The sequence below is a fragment of the Musa acuminata genome, chromosome BXJ3-2, assembly GCF_036884655.1.
Source record: "Musa acuminata AAA Group cultivar baxijiao chromosome BXJ3-2, Cavendish_Baxijiao_AAA, whole genome shotgun sequence".
Taxonomy (NCBI): domain Eukaryota; kingdom Viridiplantae; phylum Streptophyta; class Magnoliopsida; order Zingiberales; family Musaceae; genus Musa; species Musa acuminata.
The window spans coordinates 32745688-32769606 of NC_088350.1; the positions used below are offsets into that span (position 1 = coordinate 32745688).

Here is a 23919-nt window from a genome sequence, read left to right on the forward strand (position 1 = left end):
ACACATCCAACGTATTTTGATGAGCAAGATGAGTAAGATAAAACACAACAACCATAAGCATTGAGGGGGATATTAGGGATCCCAAGATCATGCCTGAAAATATCATTCCAACATTTGCAATAGCTCCAAAACAAATTGTCAATCAGTTGAGGCACCTATTAGCCTCGAAATAAACTTGTAAATGTTCATATACAACAAAAATGAATTAGGTAAGAACACATAATACTACATGTAAGGACAAATAATAGTTGTCATGCTTAGATCATATAGTGATGCCATTGGTCAATCGAATAATAAAAGCAGTGACAAATTAGCTGTCAGCTTCTAAAGATTACTTTAAGGAGTTCAAGAAAGACATAATATTGGGAGGAAGAGTTGGCAAAGCCTGCCTTATCCTCCCACAGAGGTCAGTGGAAGAGCTTGGCTCATCTACTAGAATCTTCTTATCCACGATGGATGGGACCCAACACATCTTTTGCTTCTCCAATATTCTTCTTCTGCCAACTCAACTTGGTTTTCTAAGAAGAATATCTCTGTCGCCAAATGATTCTTCACCTCTCATTCAGTCTCATTGACAACAACATGTTGATTTGACATTACATTTTTAACATGCATATAATTACTTAACTAATTAATTTGATGATGATATATTATGAAAACTCAATTTTTTAATCCTATAATTTTTTTTAAAATAATATCATCACTTACTCTCACAAAAAAAAAATTTTATTTAAATTTAAATATTACTATATATTTTATTAAATCATTTTGGATATAAATAGTAAGATAGGTTTGTCAAACATTATTTAAATGGCAGAAGCATATAATGAGGTGCATCAAAATGCCACGTGGGCAATGTGGGCCAACCTCCCACCTACTTACGTTGATCGGATAATATATTGAAATCAATATCGAATTGAGATCTTAAACCTTAAATTCATATATTATATATTATGAAAAATATAATAATGTTTTAAGCGATTAAGTTAAAACGTTATAAAAAATGGTATTGGACGGGATCGCCCGTGAAAGTGTCCAGGGTGACTTGGCCTCGACCTGCAGGCCCGACGTGGCGCGGTTCGGAAGTCCACCGAAGGGGGGGAAACCCGAATCCACCGATTCAAGGCACCCGGTTTTGAGCACCACGTTTCCGGGGTCCCACGCCGTGGCATTTTCGTGGTTTCCTTCCTTTTCCAGGGTCCAATTCTCTTCATTAGGATAGAGTATAGAGCCGTGACAGAGACGATTGCGTAGCATTGCCAAGTTCCAGAAAATTCTGTATCTATTCCGAGCAAATTGAGCGCATTATTTTCTATTATTGAGAACATTTATTTGTATTAAAAATAGAAAAACATTATATTCCATTATCCGACTCACCCACTCTATCGGTGGCGGCCGCTCCACCTTCCGGCGGACCCCACCCGTGGCTAAATCACTCAACGAGAGTATTTCTCCCACCTTTTCGACGTCACCCGCTTGATTACTTGCATTACGATTGGTTTCTGTGGGGGCCAGATGCGGGTCCGGGTTTCTGTATCCAATAACAAGGCAGGTGGGGAAGGCAGAGGCTCAGTCGGTTACGTATCTCTGTATTGTGGTCAACCAACATAAAATAACGAAGAGGGTGGCGCACTAAAATATCTGCTCTCAGTGGATAAGGACACGGCACCGTTTCCTTCCATTCACCCATAAACCCGCACCCGCCGCGGGGCCGGCCGCAACAACCATGCGGGCCCCACGTCTGTCGACCATTTGCGGGAGCGCTTCGAGTCTACCCATTACGCTGAATTTATCGCCTTTGCCCGAATCCGGAAGCGCCCACGGGCGTCCGTCCCCGTCCACGTGGCGCTTGTCCGTCGTCCTCCCCTCCCTTTACCCCCTCCGCCCTCTCTCTCTCTCTCTCTCTCTTCTAAGCAACCTACAGATCAACGCTTGCAAGAGTGCAGCAGAGTGATCAAAGGAGGCAACTTTCCTTTTTATCTTCTTACGGCTTCCAAAGAGAAGAGGAAGGGGGGGATAGAGAGGAGGAGGAGGATGAGGAAAAGAGAAGAAGAATAAGAAGAAGAAGAAGAAGAGGAGGTTTAGGATTTGGGGTTTTAGAGGAGGAACTTTTAGGGTTTCGATTCCTTTGGATGATTGGAAGGAGGAGATGTTGTCCGGTGGTTCCATGCGGAAATCATTCAAGGACTCACTGAAGGTTCTTGAAGCTGACATACAGCACGCAAACACTTTGTATGTGCTGCTACTCTCTTCTTTGTCTTAGTTCTTTTGATAGGTTACTGGGGATTTAATTTCTTAATCAGCGTTTGGTTGTGCTGTGCTTGAATTGGGTTTCTTATAGACTATTGGATTTTAGATTAATCTGTGGGATTGCGATGTTCCTGATGATGGTCTGAGAATCAGAAAAAGGATAATTTTTCTATTAGGTACATTTAATTGACTTTAAGAGCTTGCCAAATTTTCTTGTCTTTTCTTTTTATCATGGTTTAGCGATTGGTAAATGAAGAGGGTTTAGTGTTACAGATAGTCTTTTGTGGTGTGATTTCCTGAGGGGACCTTTTTATGCTTGTAGTTTATGCAAATTTGGCTTTTGGGGTTATGCAATTGCTATCTTAAATAAGAAAAGCAGAGTGGAAAGGGTTACTGTTTTTTGTTGTAATTGTATGATTGAGACTTAAATGTGGCCTAGTAATCGGGAAAAGCAGATTGATTTTATCAGTTCATCTTCTTCATACTTTATCGAGAAGAAGATTTAAGAGGCTACTATTGTTTAAGCTACTTTTTTGCTATCATGTTATGTTCCTCCTCTCATATCTGTCGATGCTTCTCGATTGGAATAACTATTTTCTAGTTAAGTAGGATGAAGCAGGTCTGTTGTGGTTTTTGTTATTTTGATGCATTCCGAATCCTTCATCATGATTTGCAGGGCTTCGGATTTCCCTACAGACTATGATGGTGCATGCCTTCAAATGCGAATGTCATACAGTTCAGCTGCCCATTTGTTTCTTTTTCTTGTGCAGTGGACAGATTGTAGCCTTGCTGGGGCACTTGGGCTCCTCAGAATTATGATATATAAGGTATCTAAATGTTTTGTAAATGCTGTAGACGTACCACTAGGATTTCTTTTGTTCATTAGAGAACTCTGAGTTGTGCAGGTTCACATTGATGGATCAACGACTATGTCAACTCATGAAAGAAAAGCTAGCATTAAAGAGTTCTATGGTAGGTTCATTGCACTCAAGTTTGACAATTGCTTTTCTCTCATCGGTGATTGTTAATTTTTTTTTTTCTCCCTTTTGGTACTCATCTGCAGCTGTAATTTTCCCCTCCTTGCTTCAACTACAAAAAGGTATATCTGATATGGAAGACAAAAAACAAAAGGCAGTATGCTTGGAGAGATACAGACGAAGAGATGACAATGAACGGAAGCAGTTCTCTGAAATAGATGCTGAAAGAGAAGAGGAATGTGGGATTTGCATGGAGATGAACAGCAAAATTGTATTGCCCAATTGCAGCCACGTGATGTGTATGAAATGCTACAGAGAATGGTACAAATCTTTTCTATTTAGAATTTTACTAGTTTTTTGCTGCAAGCTTATCTTTTGTTGTGGTGTCTATGGTTCTATCAATAAACGCCTTTTCTATTTCACAAATGTTGGTAGATAACTCAACTTGAGCCTGCAAAACTAAGCAATAATGTGAAGCCTTTAAATTGCCTCTAGGATGTTTGTGAACTTAACTTTGTGGGACATAATTGATGGTAAATGCAAAAAAGAAAAAAATACATGCCTTAAGTGTTCTGGTTGAAACTGTAAGAAAAGAAGAAAAAAATATTAGGTAATTTTCCAGGGAGGATCTAATCTTCGATTTCTTGGCAGTAAGAAAAGGAACTTTATAAAGTGGAAGGGTTTCAAATGCTTCCTCTGCTAAGGTTAGTGGCTTTTTTAGAAAATAATCAGTTGTGCAGCATAGTGACTAGTCAATGTCCTAGTGTAATGTAAACGAATCACATTGCAAGGTCAGCTGTTGAATCAAATTGATAAGTAACCTGACTATTTCTTGTTTAGTGGACATGCCATTGAAACACTTTATGTATAACTCAATTTAGAAGGAGCTCAATCAGAAAATTGTAACACCAAATGTATGATCTACTCGTTAAGCAGCTTAACTTTGTAAAATAAGATTCAGATTTAAGCAGGATCAGGTATTAATGTGGCAGTTGGTTAGCTCTGGTGGATTACAGATGTCAAAAGGTAATCATGTTAGACAGATTCATAAAGTATCTATCTTACTAGAACATGATAAGAGGATGTGTCATTTGTTTGGTTGAATGAATGAAATGGGAAGTAGTGCTTCTGGAGGTTTTACATGGTCACTTCATATGCCTGCAACTAGTCTTGTTACATTCACAGTATTGCTTGGCATGATAAGGTCTGGGTGAACAGTTAAAGAGTGTGACCTCTAATGCATGTTTTTGGGATTCAAGGTAAAGAAGGTGCTCTCGAAGAGCTATTTAACTTATTCAATTTAACTTCACTTAAGTAAAAATAAAGAGACAATAGTAGTTCAAGCATGAGGTTTAAAGGTTTGAAGCGGTGTCAGTAGCAATCGGTCCTCCTTGTGAACTAATTACAGTAACGATGAATGTTATACCAGTTTATTCACTTGTATGAACACCTTTTATATCTCACAAGTGCACTTCCTATCATTGAGCTTAAATGTGGACCTTGATGTTTTTCTGCTGTCTTAGTTCTCAATTCTGAGGTCACATGAAGACTTAAAGAAATGATTTGTCATTGCAGGAACTCAAGATCACAGTCGTGTCCCTTCTGTCGTGATAGCCTCAAGAGAGTAGACTCTGGCGATTTATGGGTATACGTGGATCACAGAGATGTAGTTGACATGGCAATGCTGATGCGCGACAGCATCAGACGCCTAATCATGTACATAAAAAAGTTGCCAGTGGTCGTTCCAGAGTCCGTCATCGATGCTTATGATTCTCATGTTAGGTGACGTTGAAAAGCATCTGGTCAACTTCCACGGATTCCTTAACGCTGCCAGCGGTTTGCTCAATTAGCTTAATTAATTTGTGCTTTGGATATCATTCTGATTCATGTTTGGAAGCTGCTGCTAATTTTTAAGCGGCCTATGGACTTCAGAAGCTATGTTGGGAGACATCCATCGAGCAACTTCAGCACTATGTAAATGTCTGTACAGTTAGTCAACTTGAAAGTTATGAACCATTTCAGTGTCAGCATAGTAAGCACTAACTGGTGCCAATGCCAGTGCTTAAGCTATTTCTAGCTATTGTTGTTTGTGGGTGCAACGCATTGTGGATGGTAACTCTTCTCGGTTAAAAGAGAACGTTCCAGTCTGGGATAAATGGTCATCTGTAATGCTGTTGTCCCTCATTTGCTGTGACAGTAAACCATGGACATCATCCTCTGAGCTACATATTGAAGTGGTATGTTGCAGCTTTTGAAGTGAGTTCTGCGATGTTATTTTTCCTGTCTTCATTGTGGCTTGCAGTATTTGCTCCTGAATGGATCGTTAATACCATGGTAAATTGGTGGTGAGGAAGATGAAGACGCAGCTGGAAATTGAAAGCTGCATGTTTAAGCTCAGCATTCAAGCAACTCTCATGTCAAGGTGGTGGTCATTGTGGATCTGTGGCAGTGCTGAGACATGAGAAGCTGGGTGTGGTGGAGGTGCCGGTCAGGTGTTCGACGCATTGTTGAAGTGGGCATCGTCGATATCTGTTCTTTCAACCAGCAGCTATATCTGAAGGCAAGAAGCCACTTGGACGATGCGTAGAACACCAGTTTGTCTTCTTGGAACTCTGTCTTCAGGATAAAGTATAACGATTCTGATAATAGTAATAAGAGTTATAATGACGTTAATAATTACAACAACATTGATATTAAAATAGGAGCTTTATGGCAACCCACAACTACGTTTCGGCTGCCCTTTTCTTGTAGTGTCCGCCTCTTTTCTCTGACTCTGAGGCTTTCTTTTTGGCTTCTCTTCCGATTGCTCCTTACACGTCACGAACCGAAGCAGGAGACGAAACCCGGCGTCGTGAGATCCGGGAGCGGGCGGCTCAGATGGCGACGGAGGATGACTCCCAGAGCATGGTGTCGACCTACGGGAAGCTGGAAGGGGTGGCGATGTGGGTAGGAGCGAGCGTGGTGTCCGCCTTCTTCGCCTCGCTTGAGCGCTGCTCCTGCATCAACCTCAGCACCACCGAGGACGACGGCGACGACCTCGAGGAGGCCAACGACCGCCCGCTCATGCTCACAAAGCCCGTCCTCCACGACGAGGAGAATCCCAAACCTTCCTCCCTCTGATCCAGTCGACTCCCTCGTCATCACCGTGGAACCCTAAATCCTTGAAATCGTTCGGTTCGTGGCATCGTCGATCTCGATATGTTTCTTGTTTCTCTCTCGTGTCGTGGTATTTCCTCTTTTTAACTCTTCATGTGTTGATCCATGCGTTTCTTTCCTACCTGTGTAGATCTGAGTTTGCCTTAGAAACCTGATCTTTGGAAGTGACAATCGTGAAAATATTGTGTTTCCTTGTCGTGATACGGTGCCTCTATGCTTTATTGCTCATCTTGTCATGGCCAGGTTTTGTTTTCTTGTGATTCTTGTTGCGTATGCTCGTAGAGCTTGTCTAAATACTACTACTTCCCGGTATTAGATTTTAGAAAGATATCGATCCAAATGTTTTGGATCAAGATTGAGCTGAAACAAATCGTATGTTTTCCCGATATTGCTTTGATTTAATTTCTTGCACTTCTTCTTGGTGTGTGCATTTCATTTTCCCTGAAACAAGAATCCTGATTTCTTGGTCGAATGGCTGCGTGATGTTTGCTTTTTGTATTAGATTATAGGAAAATGAGACAAATGCACTTCTGGGATTTAGGGTGATGCACCTTGGGACCGTATCTTAGATCTATTCTTCCTTTCCATGGTGAAGTGCAGATAATCTTTGACTCTTAGAGTACGAAGTAAACTTCTTCTCCCTCTATTTCAAGAATACTTTAAAGGCCTGGAGCAGGGAACTGAAGGGTTGACTTTAATTTTGCTTCCATTACCTTTGTGATCCATCTTTATGTTCTCATTAGTTTCTTTGCTTCTTATCGTTCTGAATCTTTTCGCTTTCTTAATCTAATGTCACACTTAGCAGTGTGTGCATCCTCGTCGTTTTGTACACTGTCTGATGATCATTGTTTCCTCTTTCGCCGTAGCTCAACAAATAACCAGAAAAGCATGATCTAGGAACAGCCATAGCAGTAAAAGTAACAATAATCAAAAGAACATGATTTAGGCACAGCCACAAAAATAGAAGTAACAAATGATTTCCATCAAACATGTAAACAAGAAGGAATGCCAATTTTGGTTTTTTAGTGTCATGTATGTATGACATTTTTTGTTTTGGAGACTGACCCATTAATTCGATAGAAACCCTGATTAATAGTAATAGACAATCACTCATTTATCCCCCTGCATCTGATGTGGGACTAAATCTGATCGATATGGTCCAAACCGATGTGGAATCCGGAATTGCTCCTAGTAGAGCATGTGACTGCAAGCATTGTAATCCAATGGGAGAATCAATCCATTAATTAATCTGATAGTTTTGAAATCATAGGGTCCAAAATTCTTTAGTACAAGTTAATGGTAGCAGAATCATCGATTCAATTTATCTCTCCACATCTAATGTGGGATTTTATATATGAATTCCGTTGATACTTCCACATATTAAGAGTAATGTAGGAGACATCCCTTTTTTTCCTAGGGATCATCAAATTAAATATGAATTTAGGGTAAAGGGAGGTTTTCCTAGTTTGATGTTTAGTTGCTAAATTTAGTAATGGTTTAAATTTTTTTTTCTTATTTATTGCTATTATGCACCACTTGTGTCATGAGATAACTAGTCTATCAATTTTGTTTGGCCCAAGTCACTAGTCAAAATGTTTGAACTCACTCGTCATGCCACAATCCTAGACTGGCCTTGATATCAATTATCACGACCTCGCTAATAGCACCCATATCAGACCCTTATAAGTTAATCTTAGTTTTATCTACTTTCTATATGGAATTAATCGGGGTGCTATAATATTTTTTTCTATTTGGTATGAGAAAATCAAAGCCAATCGATATTATTTTTTGCCATACATCATTTTTAATTATATCGATTGGCTTTGACTTTCTTGTGCCAAATGGAAAAGGTCAAACAATATGAATCCTTGGCTGCATCGCTAGCACCCGTATGCTTGAGCTGGTTGCAGGGTTTGGTAAGGTTTCATGGGAACCTTCATGAAAGTTGAGTTTGCTGGAACAGTATTGAAGAGCTTGCCATTGTTACCATAATTGAACTTTTTGTGAAACAAACTTGTTAATAAAAAGAGGAGACACTCATTAGTTGGTGTAGCTGAAACAATGGATTACTGCTAGTTGATATCATTTTCCACAAGTAACTTCAATATTGTTCTGAAGTTAAATACTGGCTTAGTTTTTTCACTTAAACATGGCCCTTCCTATAGATATTCAACATTTATTTTCTGTTTATCGTTTCTTCTTCTTTAATACAAATCAAGATCATTAATGAGCATTTCTTGTGAGGAATCCAGCTACAACCATGAATGGTATGTAAGCATTTCTTGATTGTATTTTCTTTATAGTGGGTTTTTTTTTCCTTCCGTTCTTTGTTAGCGTAATCTGCCTGCTAGAAAAGCTGGATTTACAGTGTATGCAGGGGTAAATTTATAACCGAAGTCGATGAATTATAGGCAAATTCCAAAACCAATATTAAAATCAAGTTGTATTGTTAGTTTACATCTGCAAGCTTTGCTAAAGAAACAATAGGGCTTTTTACTTTGCCAGCCTGATGTAAATGTTAGTGGGAAAAGTTATACTGAAGAAACAGAAATTAGAACATGCATAGCAAAGTATTGCTTCCTTTTTTTTTTTTATTTTGCTCAATTATTTATTTTGTTTTCCTAGCAACTATCTTTTATCAGGTCAGGAAATCTGGATGCCTAAACAGCACTGTTGCTCGCAAAATCTTTGTGTACCTCTCTATTTGGTGTGTTTCTTTCTCCATGCAGGAAGATACAATATTGTATTCCTCCGCATTCCAACTGCATGAAAAGAAACCAAATCGAAGTGCCCAGGCTAAACCGTGGCATGTTTGATGATGAGGTTTAATGGATGTGGATAAACTGGTGGTGTTAAGATTATTAATCTTTAAGGCCATCTTTTTGATTCACTGGTTTATGATAATAGGTCTTGTACGAGAGAAAAAGAAGAAGAAGAAGAAGAAGAAGAAGAAGAAGAAGAAAAAGGATTGAGTACATGAGGAAAACATCAGAAATCAAAGCGCACAATTCAATTCCTCTTGATACCAGTAGTCCCAGGTGAAGAAGTCAAAACAAAGAACCAGAATGAACCTGGAATAAGTAAGCCTTTCTTATTTGTCTCTCTCTCGCTCGCTCGCTCGCTCGCTCGCTCGATCCTGCGCGGGCGGGCTTAGATGGGCTGCTCGGCCGCGTTCTGCTTCATCAGAGCCGCCTGGATCACGTGGCTGTAGCTTCCCTTCTCCATGAACAACCGAGCAAAATGGTGCTTGCAGTAAAGTATGCCGTTGAGTGCAGCGCAGGACGAAGGCGTGAGGGTGCAGCCTCCCACGGAGCACTTGAAGCAGGTCTTGTGGTACGACTCTCCCTCCATGGTCAGCTGCCACAAGAAGCAACACGTATGGTTATTAGGTCTTCTAAGCTTCCACATCTCTCATCGTCTCGACACTCTAAAAACGTTTAAAGGTGGGCAGAGAGATCAGACCGTCTCCAGGGGGTACGCTGTTTTCTTGCAGCTTGCACATTTGTCCTGAGTTCCACTGAACATGGAGGAGAACTTGCTTGGCGTTTTAGACTGGGTAGGCCATGTCATACATACATACATCATGGTTTAAACATGAGAAAGAAAGACAAAAGGTAAAAGGCATCGAATCCCTAGATCATCAGGTCGGCACGGCTTACCAGTTCATTCCTCTCTCCAGCCTTTATCCCTGAGGGATCACAAACCAAGAATCAAGCCTCAGGAAGAAGAAGCAATCAGCAATAGATAGATTTCGGATCCGAGAAGAATAATGGGAAATCACCTGTTGGGAACTTTTTGGTGAAGGTGCCTGTCTCCTTGAACAGCTGCTCAAAATGAGGCTTGCAGTAGAGGACACCCTCCATGGAAGAGTAGTTGCACATCTACGGTACGGAGGAGGTACAAGTACACAGAGAGAACACAAGGGTTATTTATTTATATATATATTATGCACATTATATTTTGCGTGGGAATTGAAGGAGAGGTGCACCGAGAGAGTCCCATTGCAGTGGCTGCATCTGAAGCAGGACTTGTGATAGATGACTCCATCAGCGGACAAGAGATCTATGAAATGGACGGTCTTCTCGCATGCCTTGCATTTGTCGAGGGTGCCGCTGAAAGACATTCTGAAAGAGCCCAAAGTCCCAAGGTAGGTAAAGGTGGAGGAGGAGGAGGAGGAGGAGGAGAAGTAGACACGGCCACCCAACACCGATGAACTAGAGATCACCCTGATGCATTAATCTTGTACGAAAGATAGGTGGACTAGAACATGGATGTGGGTGGTGGAGGAGCTTCTGCGTCCCTCTCGGTCTCAAATGAAGATTGATAAGAAGACGTGCCAATGAGCCGAGAGAGGAGGAGGAGGTTGAGGGCTAATTTACATGAAGTTTGCGCAGAAACGTGGGAGTGGGGGAGGAAAGATAGGAGAGTAAAGCGGAGGGATGTAAGCTTAAATCCACAAGATCCAGTCAAGCTGGTGAGGCAAGGGCGGGCGTCGTCGTAATCCACGCTGTCGACGCCAAATACGTGGGAAGAAGTCCGCAACCACTCAAGAATTCATTGCCTGATAGAAAGGGGTGGGGGGGAATGCAATCTCGTGATGGCTTCATGGCAATCCTCATTTTGACAGCCAGCCATTGGAGAGTATTCTCTCTTTTTGAATGGCCTGCAGTTTGAGATGGTGCCTGAAGAATAGGGAACAAACTTTTTTTAGACTGATCATTGTCACATACTCTCTGACGTATTTTCTGATGCCTTTTTTTTTTTTAATGCATTTAGTATGGGACGTCCCTTTCTCTTTCCATCAGATGACTTGAATTGCACTGTATTATATATATATATATATATATATATATATATATATATATATATATATATATATATATATATATATGAGTGTTACAATCATATATGAGGATAGATGTACATATTTATTATTTTTGAAGTATTTTAGACAAAGTTCACCGTAATACATTCAATTTGAACTAAAAAGACACTCGACTCTAAAACTCATATGCCTCTAAAAGATCTCAGACTTTCACAATTCCATTAGAACATAATTTTAATTTTAAAAAAATATATTATTTTTTTTAAATTTTAAAATAAATTTAGGATCATTTTATACCAAATCGCATTGTTTTGTTTTTTAGGATAGATTCTGTTAATGAGTTTACTTCACTCTGCTTTTGTGGGTGAATTGTGAGGAGAATGTGATAGATTATGTTTATGCTTCAAATCCTATAATTCGATTTATGTTCTAAAATACAATTATATTTTGCATGAAAGAGAAGCTGTATATGAATCCATTTTGCTATCTGCGGCAATTGCAAAGGAAGCTGTATTAGTAGTAGTGTCTTCTGCTACGTTTTCCGCAACGTTTTTGTGTGATGGAAGAAGCAAAGTACTCCATCTTTCGCAGGCAGGCAGACGCGCTTCCGACTCGTTGATTTCAGCCTTCGGTGGACCAGCCGATGCTTCTCCTTCCTGCTAATCGTCTGACGGAGTGTGTCGGTCTCAGCAACGTTTCCTCGTTGATGGATGAACTCACGCCATGAAGCCATCGATACTACGCTTACTTAGAGGAGGCAGCAGCAGCAGCAGCAAGGTGGAGGCCGTGGCGTCGTCGGTGACGAGCCGCGCCGACATGGGTGGAGGCGTAGTATCCACGTCATGCATGAGAAAGGTGGGAAGCAGCCGACGGGTGGTGGCGCGGTGGGAGACGAAGAGGAGGTGGCGTGGAGGATGGGAATGGCATGAAGCTTTAAGATTCGTGAGCTGACGACCTCGCCCAGTTTTTAATAGGCTAGTTTCTGGTCACCGTAGGTGAAGGTAATGTTCGGGTTATTTAAGAAGTTTGAGGCCAAAATAAATTTTTTGTGACCAGTTCGTCATCGAATGGGTATACGGTAAGCTCACTCGAGGTATCGGTACCCGTGTTTTCGTTGGTTGGATCGGGCCGCGTCATGATCATCGAGCTGGGCCCGATATAACTATGCGCAGATCCGCTCTGGATTCCGGTCACCGCAGGTTCAAATAAGAAGAGAGAAGTCGGACGGTTTTGGGCTAAAAAAAATATTTTCGGGCCATTTTGCGAAGAGATAGGTCTACGGTAAGCGTACTGGAAGTATTTGTACCCACAACCGCCATTTCACGGCCCAGAAGGCGGATTCCGGCCCAGGCTTAATTCACAACCAAATGAACCAACCCGGCTGGTTCATTACTCGGCCGTTCTCAGATTACGGGCCATGTAAAATGATGTGAAGTCTCTCATTTCTTTAGATAACACACAGCAGTAATTTTGAGAACGAACAGCTGCAGCAAACACAAGTAGTGAACTCATTCATTCATTCCCATGGAAGAGAGCAACAATTCTGTTGATTTTAACCTCTAATTTACATATGAAATAATAACCAAAACACGGCTTTTACGATTCCTTGAGACTTCCATAAAGAGGTAATATTAGTCCATCACACACACACACATATAGCGAGAGAGAGAGAGAGAGAGAGAGAGAGGGAGGGAGGCTAATTGCATCAGCATAATAATAGGCAATGTATGAATGGGTTGCGGATACCAATTGCGGAGAGAAGGAAGCAAAGTAGGCTCTCTTATAGAGCTCGCCCTTTGACAATGTCGATGCTCATCTCACTGGGGTCGGTTGCTTGCAGCTCCACCTGAATCCCATCGAGCTCCCTCTTGAACCTGTCCTTGGAGCTGGCGTAGAGCATCTTGCTCCTCACCCTCGAGGTATCAGGTGCCCTGCGCACAAGCAATGAGTTATCAGAATGGTGAAGCTCTGCCTCTGGGATGAGCGGAGCGAAGTCTTGTCGATTACCAGGATATGAAGAAGATCTTGCTCTTCTGGCAGTGCTCGTCGGTGACGAAGTCGAAGTCGAAGACGGCATAGCGGCATTCGTCGGCCGGCAAGGAGGCGGTGAAGTCGTCGTAGGTCTCGTCGGGTTGGCCCAGCTTCTCCACCGTCACCTGCTGTATCTTCTCGTCGATCTTGAAGACGATGAACCGGTAGTTCCTCTTCGCCTTCAGGTCCAAGAACTTGAGCTTGCACTCGTCGTGCACCGCCATTCCCGAGACCGCATTCGCCTTTGCAACCCACCCGCCGCACACATTAATCACCGTCGAGGAAGACAAGATGGATCAAGACACATTACACAGCAAACATCTAAAGATCGAAAGACTGTATGTGCATACAACTCAGAGAGACAGAGAGAGAGAGATAGAGAGAGGGAGGGCTCACCATGGCTTCTCTTGGATGGGGGAGGAGAGGAGAGGAGAGAGCTGGCCAGTGAAGATTGAGAAAGGAGGAGGAAGAAGGAAGGCGAAAGGGATTAAAGGGGGAGGAGAGGAAGGCGAGTTGTCCTTGGAATGAGGAGGCGTCGAAGCTTGTGAGGAGGAAAAGGGAGGAAGGAGAGGATTCGACGGAGCTCGAGGGGACGACGACCTCCTCAAAGCACTTGCATGCCGACACGTCCGAGCTAACGCTTAATTTTGGTTTTCTGGCCCTTTGACCCAGCAATTCTAATCCTATCAAGTCTATTTCTGATTCCATCAAAACCACTCCTCATCTCAAGTTTGCCTCATTCTATCCACCACAACATTGGGTTAAGGAGTCAAACATCAACTGAATCCATGCTTTGATTCAGTATTTTATAATTTTAGAATATTATTTATACTTTTTCCATTGCTACTAAATGACTAAAAGAGACTAAACTATTAATACTTTTTATTAACATTCTATATATCTTTAAGACAATCTCCTCAATCAATACAGCTCAACATAATGTCTAATCGAACATATTAGAAGAATTCCAACTCCAAAGGCATTTCTCATCAGGAAAGAACACGAGTGAAACATATCAACGAGACAACATATTTGAATTAAGTTGCTTGTTAATGCCAAAACCATTGCTCGACTGAGCTGATGATTTCTGTAACGTGATTAATTTGGTTGCATTGAGAGGGATAAGAATACAAAAAGTAAGACGGTTGATGATACATCGCACAAGCATAACCAAAAATTTCCCTCACCTCAAGGTATTCGATATCTATAACGATGGCCTCAATATCATCACACTACCCAAAAAGATGACGGTTCCACGCCGATCCATCAGCATCCGGATTGCATCGCTGTCATCAGGAATCCGCTTCTTTGGTTTTACGTTATCACCACCTCGAAGAAGAATACCATGTCGATCCATTAGCACCCAGATAGAATCACAGTCATCCGAGAAAATTAACAATTTTGGGACCCTGCTTCTTTGGTTTGGCACGTGTGTTCTTTAAAGTCTTGCCCGTCCCTACACCAGACGCTGAGTTTGTATTGGAGATGCCATCCTTTTTGCCGACTAAGATACTTTCTTCCATAAAATCATCTTCAAGATCATCTCCACCGAAACGAATTTTTTGATGTTCCTTGGGTTTGCCCACTGAAACTAATGAATGAAGAGCACTGTCAGTAAATTCAGATGTAAATAGATGCTAACAGCATCTTCACCAAATTCAGCATGATCACCTTCATTTTGTGAACAATGTTGTACATAGGCTACTATTTCAATTCCTAATAAACTTACGTAGGTTCTAATAAAGACATTTTTATGTGCAGCTATCAAATAGGCCTAACTAGCTGACTTACAGAGCATGATCAAATACACTGGACTCGATCGACAGTAAGAAAATTAGATCTTATGTGTGATTCAATCACGACCGGAGCTCGTCTCGCTGTTGCATGTATGGTTACACCAACAACCTACAAAACAAGATATCTGACCTAGATCATAATATCCTTTGTATCATGTATGCATGAAGCAACTGAGATATTCCCGAAAACTTTGGTTGCTGCACGACCTCGTAAATTGTTATCATCTTATCGTTAAGTAGAGGTCAATTGATTTCCTATCAGATAGCCAACCGCGACAAATTAGTATCTTGTTTGCACAAACTCCTTATCATAGAGGAATGTCAATTCCTTTCCAAATTTCTTCTTTTAGTACCAGATGATGATTAATTTAATATCCTAAATTCTCATACCAACCATAGGGGAGAATGTTGAAGGTATGGAGATGTCCATCAGACAGCACATAGAAGTGTTCGTCTAAACATCAAAATGTGTACTATGATATTTTCACCAATAGAGCAGCTTGTCGCTAGGTTTCATGTGTATTTTTTATCCCTAAAAGTAATGTCCAAATTCATAATATCAGAAAGCAAACACCAACAACCTTTTGGAGATAAATGCTGACGTAACTATAATAAGTTAACAAGGCCTCAACCACGAGAAATTTGCATTAAATTAGCAACCTAGAAAATAAAAACAAGAATGGATACATGTGCTGTAAAGTTTGAAAACCTCATAATTAACATTTGGAAGTTGCAAATATAACAGTCTCCTTGAAATATTGTAAAATACTCATTTGACCTTTGAGAATATATGATATCACATTATCATTCATGAAAACCCTAGAAGGAATAATGACCATGTCATGAGGCACATGTATATTATTGAAAACTTGCAGTGACATATATGATACTCCAAAACTATAGGAGACCTAAGAAATTCCTGTTACAATCAAAAGTGGTAGAGATCTCCCAATAGTAGTATTTAGAGAAAGGTATAGAGATTTCATTTCGTAGAAGGAACAAGAAAGCATCTAACATTCTGTTATTGTAGGATATTCTAGCATATAGTAACTGAACAACAGGACTTACAAAATTTCTGCTGTCCTGTGGAAGTGTCCAAAGATTTATTGCCTTTGTTTGGACAGTTCTTGGCTAAATGGGTTACTTCACCACATATCCTACATGAACCACCCTAATAAAAAGTAAACCAAAGCTAATCAACTTGGAATCTACCATGAATAGTTAAAAATAAAGAAAATACATTGTATTACATGAAACAACAAGAAGAAGCATCAAAAGATAACCAAAAGAGTAAATGTGCATAAATCTCTAAAAATAAGAAGCAACAATTATGTTAAAAGGACATACAGAGCTTCTACCCTGCTTAAACATATATAACCTCTTATATCTAACATAAATCACTAAATTTGTTGAATTTCAGCAGCAGATAATGAAATCAAGAATTTCAACAACCAAAGTGTTCAAACAAAACCAAATTGTGCACATTTTCTGCAAAGAAAAGCAAATAGCCAAACAATGAACCAGAAAATGTCTTTTTTCTAAAAAAACATTAAAATGCATGTGGAATATAACTTTAAGGAAAGCCTTTCGAGTGACAACACTTCAGACATGATAAACCGAGCTTGTTAAAACCACCTAAATTTAACAATATCAAGTTTTAACAACCAATGCTTTAACATACTGTCACGAACGGTCGTCGCGCACTCGCAACAACTTTGTTTAACAAACCGTTCGTCGCTTTTGCATGCTTGAACAAAGACATGGTAGCCTATTTTGCCTTGGTTTTGTGTGTTTTTGTTTGGAAAAATACATGTTCGAACAGGTTGCAGCGCACAGTACGACCACTCACCGCGCCGGGTCAAAAAGCCCCAAAATGGCTCCATTTTCGCGTGTCACAGGCTGTTTTCTGCAGCCCGCTGTACTGCGCAAAATGTCAGCCATCTCAGCACCCTGGAACCCCCCGGGTGGCACAGGGCTGGATGGGGCTTCGATATATTATTGGGCATTGAAAAATCTTCACAAATTCGCACGTTAACTTTACGGGAACTTGCCTTCGCGCCCGACACCCGGTGAGCAATTGTTTGTGGACTTGCAACTATTCGTTCTACCTTTTAAAGTCCTTGTTTTCCTCATTTCTCTATTTTCTCCTGTGCACACAAGGTGCTTGCTGAATTGCTTGTAAAGCTTCCCTCTTTGCGAGACGTCGAGATTTGTCTGTCTCTCATTTTCAATATAATCAACTTTCTGTTTTATAGGTCCTTTGGGACCTGTACGAGGTTGCAACTCGGCTGAACCTTTGCGGACGCATATGTCGCAAGGACGCCTCAAGACTTAGGCAATCCCAGCTAAGTCCAAGAAGTTGGCGCAAGGGTGAGTCACGACTTAGGCAACTCAAGCTAAGTTCATGTCTTGGCCGTAAGGGTGCCTCACGACTTAGGCAATTCCAGCTAAATCTGTGACAATATGTTCTTTCTTGAACTGAAATGTGATTCCATCCACAGGCTTTGACTTCCATCGAACTAAGGAATCTTCTATACACGGTTGACAAAATTTGTTCTCTTTTATAAACATTAAAATGAACAAAGACAAATTGAGTTGCTAAAGGTAAGCAAACATCTGTGATGATACCACACATGTAAAAGATATAGTGGAACATGACTCACTATATTCATGTAAATAAGAAGGGTGTAAATTATAATTAAACACAAAATTTGGGCAACAAAGATTATCAAAAGAGGGAGCACATAACAAGAAATGACTTGTATGTTTTTGTTAAACATGGAAATTGGTACTCCAGAGGAGCCAACAAAAGGTGAACCAAAAGTTGTGAAGAATCATGACCAAGATCACCAGTTTCCTGTATCCAAATGCACTCCCAAAATCCAAAAACAGAATGGGAAGAATAAACTTGAACAATATGGCAATGTGACAAAAGATTTTGCTAGAATATCACAGAGAAATTAAAAATAAAAACAAGAGCCAAACAAGAATCCAACAAACAGAAACTTGGTATTTAAGAAACACTTACACTCATAAACATACTGAATAAGATGAATGAAACAAATGAATGACTATGAGAACAGAATATTTTGAATAACAAATTTTTTACTTTCTTAAGATATTCTGTTACTGTCATCAGCAAATGTCACAGAAAATTATACACAACAGCATCAATGTCAATGTGATAATTTTGCTGTAAGAATAAGGGGATAACTTGATGAAAATCAATATGTAAAAGTTGGTTTCCATGGTATAACAGTGCAGAGAGAACGCTTAAAAGAAAATAATGTTCATAATTTTTTGGTACAACAAAGGACATCAAAATTTTTTTGAGGAAAGAGTGCTCATGATGACATGATCTTCTTTGTAAATGATCACCAATGCTCGAACCTCTGACAAAAATAAAATATGGATTCTGCTGCCAAATTGACTTGAGTCACAATGACCCTACTGTGTTAAAAGATTTAATTTCTCACTTAGCTGGTTAGGTCACTCTTTCATTACATGTGAAAGGTCCATCCTTCCTGAATCACATAACACGATACCAGCTTAAGGTCCAGTTTTCAAAAAGAATGTCCATGCTCTCATAAGCCTCTAAGAATCTATAAAATCCATGTATACAATTACTAACACCCCAAGATAGAAAAAACAGTAAGCGATAAGACATGAAAATACATTACATTGCTCAAAATCACAGTTTGGTGAACCATCATCACACAATTTCAAAGGCATGCTAGCATATCTGAATGTAATTATTTTAAAAGAAAGCCACTTTTTTTAATAATATCCACATAGGAAATAATTACTGCAACAATATGAAAAGATACTTCAATCTGATTTCTGTTCAGTTCAGTCAGGCAAAAAATATGAAGATTTAAGTCATCAAGGTCATTTCCGTGATAGATTTTCAGTACTTGAAAGTTGAAAGCTCGAAGCCACAAATCACAGCCAAGATAGTTAATTCTTTTAGTTAAGAAACTGATACGTTATCCTGTGTTTGCAAGACTTGTAAAGCAAAACAAATCATGCTCCACCACAATATGACCAGACTTGTGATAATCAATGGTCCAAATGTCATTATCTGATAGCATGTGACACAATAATGGTAAAAAAGTATTTATTTTTCCCTTCCATAAAAGAGTAAACATACCTTTGGATAGACTCCATGTGTGTTATTTGGACAATTCTTACTTAAGTGTCCAAGTTCTTTACAGATAAAGCAGCTTGCAAATTTAGTTCCCCCTGCATTTTCAAGAATTCCAAAGAAGGAACACTAAATGAAAACTGGAAATTTAATGTAATATAACCATGGACAAATTCCTATGACATTCAAGTCTTTCCATATTTTTAACTAAATAAATAAAGAGAACATAGATGATTTTCAGGGTTGTATATAACAGCCAACATAAAATTCTGTCAAAACAAATATAAACATAGATCTTGCTTAATACATGTCACAGCTAGTTCAGCACCTAATAAAACCAATGCAGCCAAATGCTTTGATAACAAAGTGGGTTAATAACTAATAAGCCAATTGAAAGTGGTCTGTCGCATTGACATCCATACATGGTGATAATTAAGCAATGATTTCATATTTTTCTATATTGTGCACAGTTACCTTTAATATTATAGGCTTGGACTAAATCAGGAAACAGGAATAATTTTAATTAAGGGATTATAATTCCTTAATACAACAATTAAAAACAAGGTTATCACAATTTGATTACAAGAAATAATGTGGATAGCAGAGAGGTCACATGAAAATTAAACATACTAAATACAAACTTTGGTCTGCAGAGAAAAAAACAAAGATATAGGAACAGCATTAAATATCATTGTCGATAAATATTATAAATATATATAGAAATAAAAAAAAATTTGGTGTCAAATTATTATTAAAATCTCTCGGGAAAAGTAGAAACTCAACATGTTATCACCAAAAGCTACTCCAATAGAATATGATGACCAGATCAGATATGAATATTGGTATGATTTGAATAGTGTGATACGGAAAGTTAAATGGACACATAAATAATGACTAATCAAGGAGGCAATCTTAAGGAGTGGATAAAAGTTACGACAGTCGATCACACAAGTTAGGGAAGATCAATGTGCATTGTCTTAAGCATGCACCTTGAATGGTTCTTTCCATAGCTTGAATGCTAGTAACTTAAGTTGCACAGGAGCAATCTTATCATTGTGCCGTGCCTCACTCTCTAGATGGAAATTATGATGTTAAAATAATAAACATATATGTAGCAAAAAAAACATGTCATAAAGTTTAGACAAGATGTAAAAACAATGAGATACTAATGTTTAATTTAACAAGAAAAAAGGAATAAAAATGTTGTCATTAGTTCCAAAAAAATTAAGAAAGAATAAAAATCTAGGTAAAAAACGAAGAGTTCTTACAAAACATAGTAAGATTAAAGAAATACAAAGAAGTAAATTTTACAATTACTTGACATTTTGTAGATAGCTTAGTAAATAAAAAAGCAAAAAAACATGGACAAGGGAGATAAAGGACAGAAAAATAAAAATAGTTCATTTGCAGGACCTTATGGTAAATATTTAAGCTTAAAGGGCTTGCAAAATTAAAGGGTAACTCAGCTGATTAGTTACTTTTACAAAAAATTGAAGACTAAGAAAACATCTAGATTAGAAAAAAGAATTGATACCAATTTCACAACAACAGAGGAGCTACGGGAAGTGGGTTAGACATATTCAAAGGCGACCTATGAAGGCCCCAGTAGAATGAGGTAAGCTAACTGAGAGGAAAGTCCCCAAACTAATTTGACATCCTAGCCAAAGAAGAGAAAAGAACTATATTCAAGGAATATGGACCACAAAGCCTCATTTGTTGGTCCAACTGCGGTTTGTTCAATACTGCTAGGATAAATGAAAAAAATCACAGCATATTTCACTCAAAATAACAACAAATTTTTGCTTGTAATCCAATGAGCAATGACATAAATCCAGCATTACATTCGTAATCGTCGACTAAAATAAAAGTGTTGTCCAACCATAAGGACCACTCATTATATTCCTGGAACACCTGAAATGATAAACCAAAGAAGTTTTTGCTTGTAATCTGAAATGAATGATTATCACTTTCTCTAGAAGATTTCAAGTTTGACTGCACAGCCACTATAGTAAATCACATAAACTTTATGCATATTGGATTAAGTTAAAGCATGAACAATGTTCTATAGTTCCTTTGTGACATGTTAAAGCATACACATGGAATGTGCAAAGAAACAGTCAGTGGATTACCATCTTTAAGTGGTAGTGAACACCTAGAAAGTGAATGCCCAACTTCTCCACAATTGTAGCACAACTTCTTCTTATTGGTGTCATCACTTTTCTCTGGACAATTCTTCAGACTATGACCATGCTGCCGGCAAAGCAAGCAAATCTGAAGAACAACTGGAATTTATAATTTCTGACAGGCTAGAAGCCAGAAAAGGTACAGAACCACAATAGATCTTATTCGAAAATGCATATGAGAAGTATTTCTCAAATCAAGCCACCAAATATGATAAAACCATAGAAGCCACTATTACTCAGATACACTGGCCAGTGCATTACCAAAATTATTAATGATTCAAATTCATAGAAAGGCAGTATGGTTTTCATGATTTGCTAACATGAAATTTATGCAGAACCCACAAAAAACAAGTTCTAAAACAACAAGTTGGGTTAACCTGTTCAACACTTTTTCCAAAAGCTAGTCACATAGTAAGAATATACACCACCTATCTCGGCTCCAGCATAAAAAAACACCAGAGACGTCAAAGCTAATCCGGTTCACCATAAATTAAAGGATATGCGGACAAACATATGATTGAAAACATTGTCTGCATATGACATGTATGGACATGGATATAAACCAGCCAACTAAAGTAAGTGTGCCCTTATACCAAATAATTTGTGGTTGTATCTATATGACTGATTTGGTATCCATATGCTACTTGCATCTGTTTTCGTACTTAATAATGAAACCTGAATAAAGGTAGACATTTTGATGAATTCTGGGACTTTTTAACCACCCGTGCCTTTGATTATTAGTAACTGGAGAGTTGGTCCATAATGTCACTACCATCAACTTTCAGACATTTTGCCGAATTACGATTTTGTATTTGTGAGTGCCAACCACAAGCAAAGATATGTACTACTACAGAACTTCTTTTTTTTTTTTCAACTGTAACCTAATAACTCCCTATCAAAAAGAGAAGACAAACAGCACAAAAGACCAAAACCCCAAAACTGAACCTCGATTCCAACGATAACATCAGAACAAGAACTATCGGATTAAAACAAAAGAAATCATCATACGATCAATTACAGGTCATATCTCCAATTACATGTTCCAAAATCTACGAACAAGAAGACGACGTACCACGAGAAAAACGCTATCCCAAAGTCACCGCGATGAAAATAACGAAAGACACAAAAGGGAGGGAGAATAATCAAGAAGCAAAACATGACCTTTTTCTTCTCCCACATAGCTTTCTCGGGGCAGAGCTTGGCGATGTGATCGGTGGCCTTGCAGATAAAGCAGCTCTCGCCAGGGCGCATCCCGGGTACCCTGAGGGGGTGCTTCCTCGTAGCGGCGCCCCCGGTCTTCTTCCCCTTCTTGAAGGCTGCCACCCCCTTCTTCTTCTTGAGACCCTTCTTCTTCTTCGAGGTCGAGGTAGACGAGTGTTCAGGCTTCGGATCGGATAAGAGTTGGGGATTCGCGTCGTTGAACCGCTTCTTAGCCTCCTTTTGCCTCTTGCTCACCATCTTCCCCCTTCTCTCTCTCTCTCTCTCTGGTTTGGAGTATGTCGGCGAGACGTCGCTGAGGGAAGCCGGGGGTTTAGTTAGGGTCTTAATGGACTGACCTTTACGAGTCACCCGACCCGTATGGGAAACTATCGGATACGGTTCGAGTCCTAACCCGACCCGGTAACCAGCTTCGGCTATAGCCGCAATTGGCCTGAAGGCGTTGACCATCTAAAGATCGTTGACTTTGGATTTGGACTTGACCACCAATTAATTAGATCCCAAATCACACCATCCCCTAATCTGCTGCCTCCCTGATTCAAAAAAACACCTTATGAATCTTTAATCAGGAAAAATAATACGAAGAAGATAAAGAGATCAAATGAGAACGAGAGATTAAATATGCTTATCAATGATTCTAATAAGAAACTTGAGATCACTTGGGCTTTTTATCATTTTTAGTGAAGGAATTTTGTAATCTACAATGTTGGATTGTGTATGCTACTGCTAGTGGTTTCGGAGATGCATGGAAGAAGAAGAAGACGAACAAGAAGAAGAATATAAAGATACATAAGACTGGGGGAATTTAAGAAAGATAATGACATTCGATTTTTCACATTTCTATGATATCTCTTTGCAAAGGGTCGATTTTTCTATATTATTGTAGAGTTTCATACCAAATAAAAATGAATTAGTAATAAACGATTGTGCAAATAAACTATCACTGTTTTATCAAAACATAAATTCGAGATCTCACAAACAAATAACTAAATGAAGTGTAAACTCGAGGCCTCACAAATATAACTAAATAAAATATTTTATTGGCATTATTAAGATGATTTTTTTACCATTCCTTAGAGGTCAACCATTATGTGTAAATATTTTTTAAAATTTTATAAATATTATTTTTAAAGATGATTTTGCTTTTAGCCATGCCAACACATCCATCCGACCCTTGGACACTTGTGTGCACGAGCCTTCAACCTTTGCTCGTCGCCCTCGTCCGTACTCACTCACCTTCATCTTTAGTCATGTCTGCAAAGTACCTCTAGTCATATTCTCCAAGTGCATTTGCCCTACACTAGTGCCCTTGCCTCTCCTCCCCTCTTTCTCTATCATC

The 23919-nt window shown here is 39.3% G+C and overlaps 3 protein-coding genes across 7 annotated transcripts; 1 reads left to right on the forward strand and 2 right to left on the reverse strand.

The window, feature by feature from the left end:
* Window positions 1-1819: 1819 nt before the first annotated feature.
* Window positions 1820-6584, forward strand: LOC103974800 (E3 ubiquitin-protein ligase AIRP2-like). Of its 4 annotated transcripts, none has more exons than XM_065139456.1 (6): window positions 1820-2232; window positions 2342-2426; window positions 2927-3077; window positions 3156-3222; window positions 3314-3548; window positions 4803-6584. In XM_065139456.1, exons 3-6 carry the CDS (start codon window positions 2970-2972, stop codon window positions 5011-5013), a joined length of 621 nt encoding a protein of 206 aa, XP_064995528.1. In that variant the 5' UTR covers window positions 1820-2232; window positions 2342-2426; window positions 2927-2969; the 3' UTR covers window positions 5014-6584. The 4 variants fall into 4 exon arrangements, 3 of the variants coding, with proteins under 3 accessions (XP_064995528.1, XP_064995527.1, XP_064995526.1); XM_065139455.1 differs by having other exon boundaries at window positions 2357-2426; XR_010494440.1 differs by lacking the exon at window positions 2342-2426 and having other exon boundaries at window positions 1826-2232; window positions 4803-5464; window positions 5582-6584.
* Window positions 6585-9329: 2745 nt separating this feature from the next.
* Window positions 9330-10840, reverse strand: LOC135631687 (LIM domain-containing protein PLIM2b-like). The gene is made up of 5 exons (XM_065139457.1): window positions 10372-10840; window positions 10165-10264; window positions 10043-10071; window positions 9846-9935; window positions 9330-9740 (listed from the first exon to the last, which is right to left on the reverse strand). Exons 1-5 carry the CDS (start codon window positions 10504-10506, stop codon window positions 9534-9536), a joined length of 561 nt encoding a protein of 186 aa, XP_064995529.1. The 5' UTR covers window positions 10507-10840; the 3' UTR covers window positions 9330-9533.
* Window positions 10841-12701: 1861 nt separating this feature from the next.
* On the reverse strand, window positions 12702-22878 carry LOC103974780 (actin-depolymerizing factor 1). Of its 2 annotated transcripts, XM_009389669.3 has the most exons (6): window positions 22524-22878; window positions 21309-21450; window positions 19186-19277; window positions 16087-16206; window positions 13216-13481; window positions 12702-13139 (listed from the first exon to the last, which is right to left on the reverse strand). In XM_009389669.3, the coding sequence occupies exons 1-6, from the start codon at window positions 22818-22820 to the stop codon at window positions 12989-12991; spliced, it is 1068 nt and encodes a 355-aa protein (XP_009387944.2). In that variant the 5' UTR covers window positions 22821-22878; the 3' UTR covers window positions 12702-12988. The 2 variants fall into 2 exon arrangements, with proteins under 2 accessions (XP_009387944.2, XP_064994252.1); XM_065138180.1 differs by lacking the exons at window positions 16087-16206; window positions 19186-19277; window positions 21309-21450; window positions 22524-22878 and adding an exon at window positions 13636-13962.
* Between the last annotated feature and the right edge of the window lie 1041 nt (window positions 22879-23919).

Bases quoted from the DNA above. Each gene is read 5' to 3' on its own strand.
- LOC103974800 (XM_065139454.1), top strand. From the start codon at position 2,150: ATGTTGTCCGGTGGTTCCATGCGGAAATCATTCAAGGACTCACTGAAG. The intron at 3,223-3,313 runs GTAGGTTCATTG...ACTCATCTGCAG, and splicing joins TAGCATTAAAGAGTTCTATG to CTGTAATTTTCCCCTCCTTG. The intron at 3,549-4,802 runs GTACAAATCTTT...TTGTCATTGCAG, and splicing joins ATGAAATGCTACAGAGAATG to GAACTCAAGATCACAGTCGT.
- LOC135631687 (XM_065139457.1), bottom strand. From the start codon at position 10,506: ATGTCTTTCAGCGGCACCCTCGACAAATGCAAGGCATGCGAGAAGACC. The intron at 10,265-10,371 runs GTGCACCTCTCC...TCCGTACCGTAG, and splicing joins ACTGCAATGGGACTCTCTCG to ATGTGCAACTACTCTTCCAT. The intron at 9,936-10,042 runs GTAAGCCGTGCC...TGGCCTACCCAG, and splicing joins CTGGAGAGAGGAATGAACTG to TCTAAAACGCCAAGCAAGTT.
- LOC103974780 (XM_009389669.3), bottom strand. From the start codon at position 22,820: ATGGTGAGCAAGAGGCAAAAGGAGGCTAAGAAGCGGTTCAACGACGCG. The intron at 21,451-22,523 runs GTCATGTTTTGC...GTTGTTCTTCAG, and splicing joins CTATGTGGGAGAAGAAAAAG to ATTTGCTTGCTTTGCCGGCA. The intron at 19,278-21,308 runs GTAATCCACTGA...TTGAAAATGCAG, and splicing joins TTCACTACCACTTAAAGATG to GGGGAACTAAATTTGCAAGC.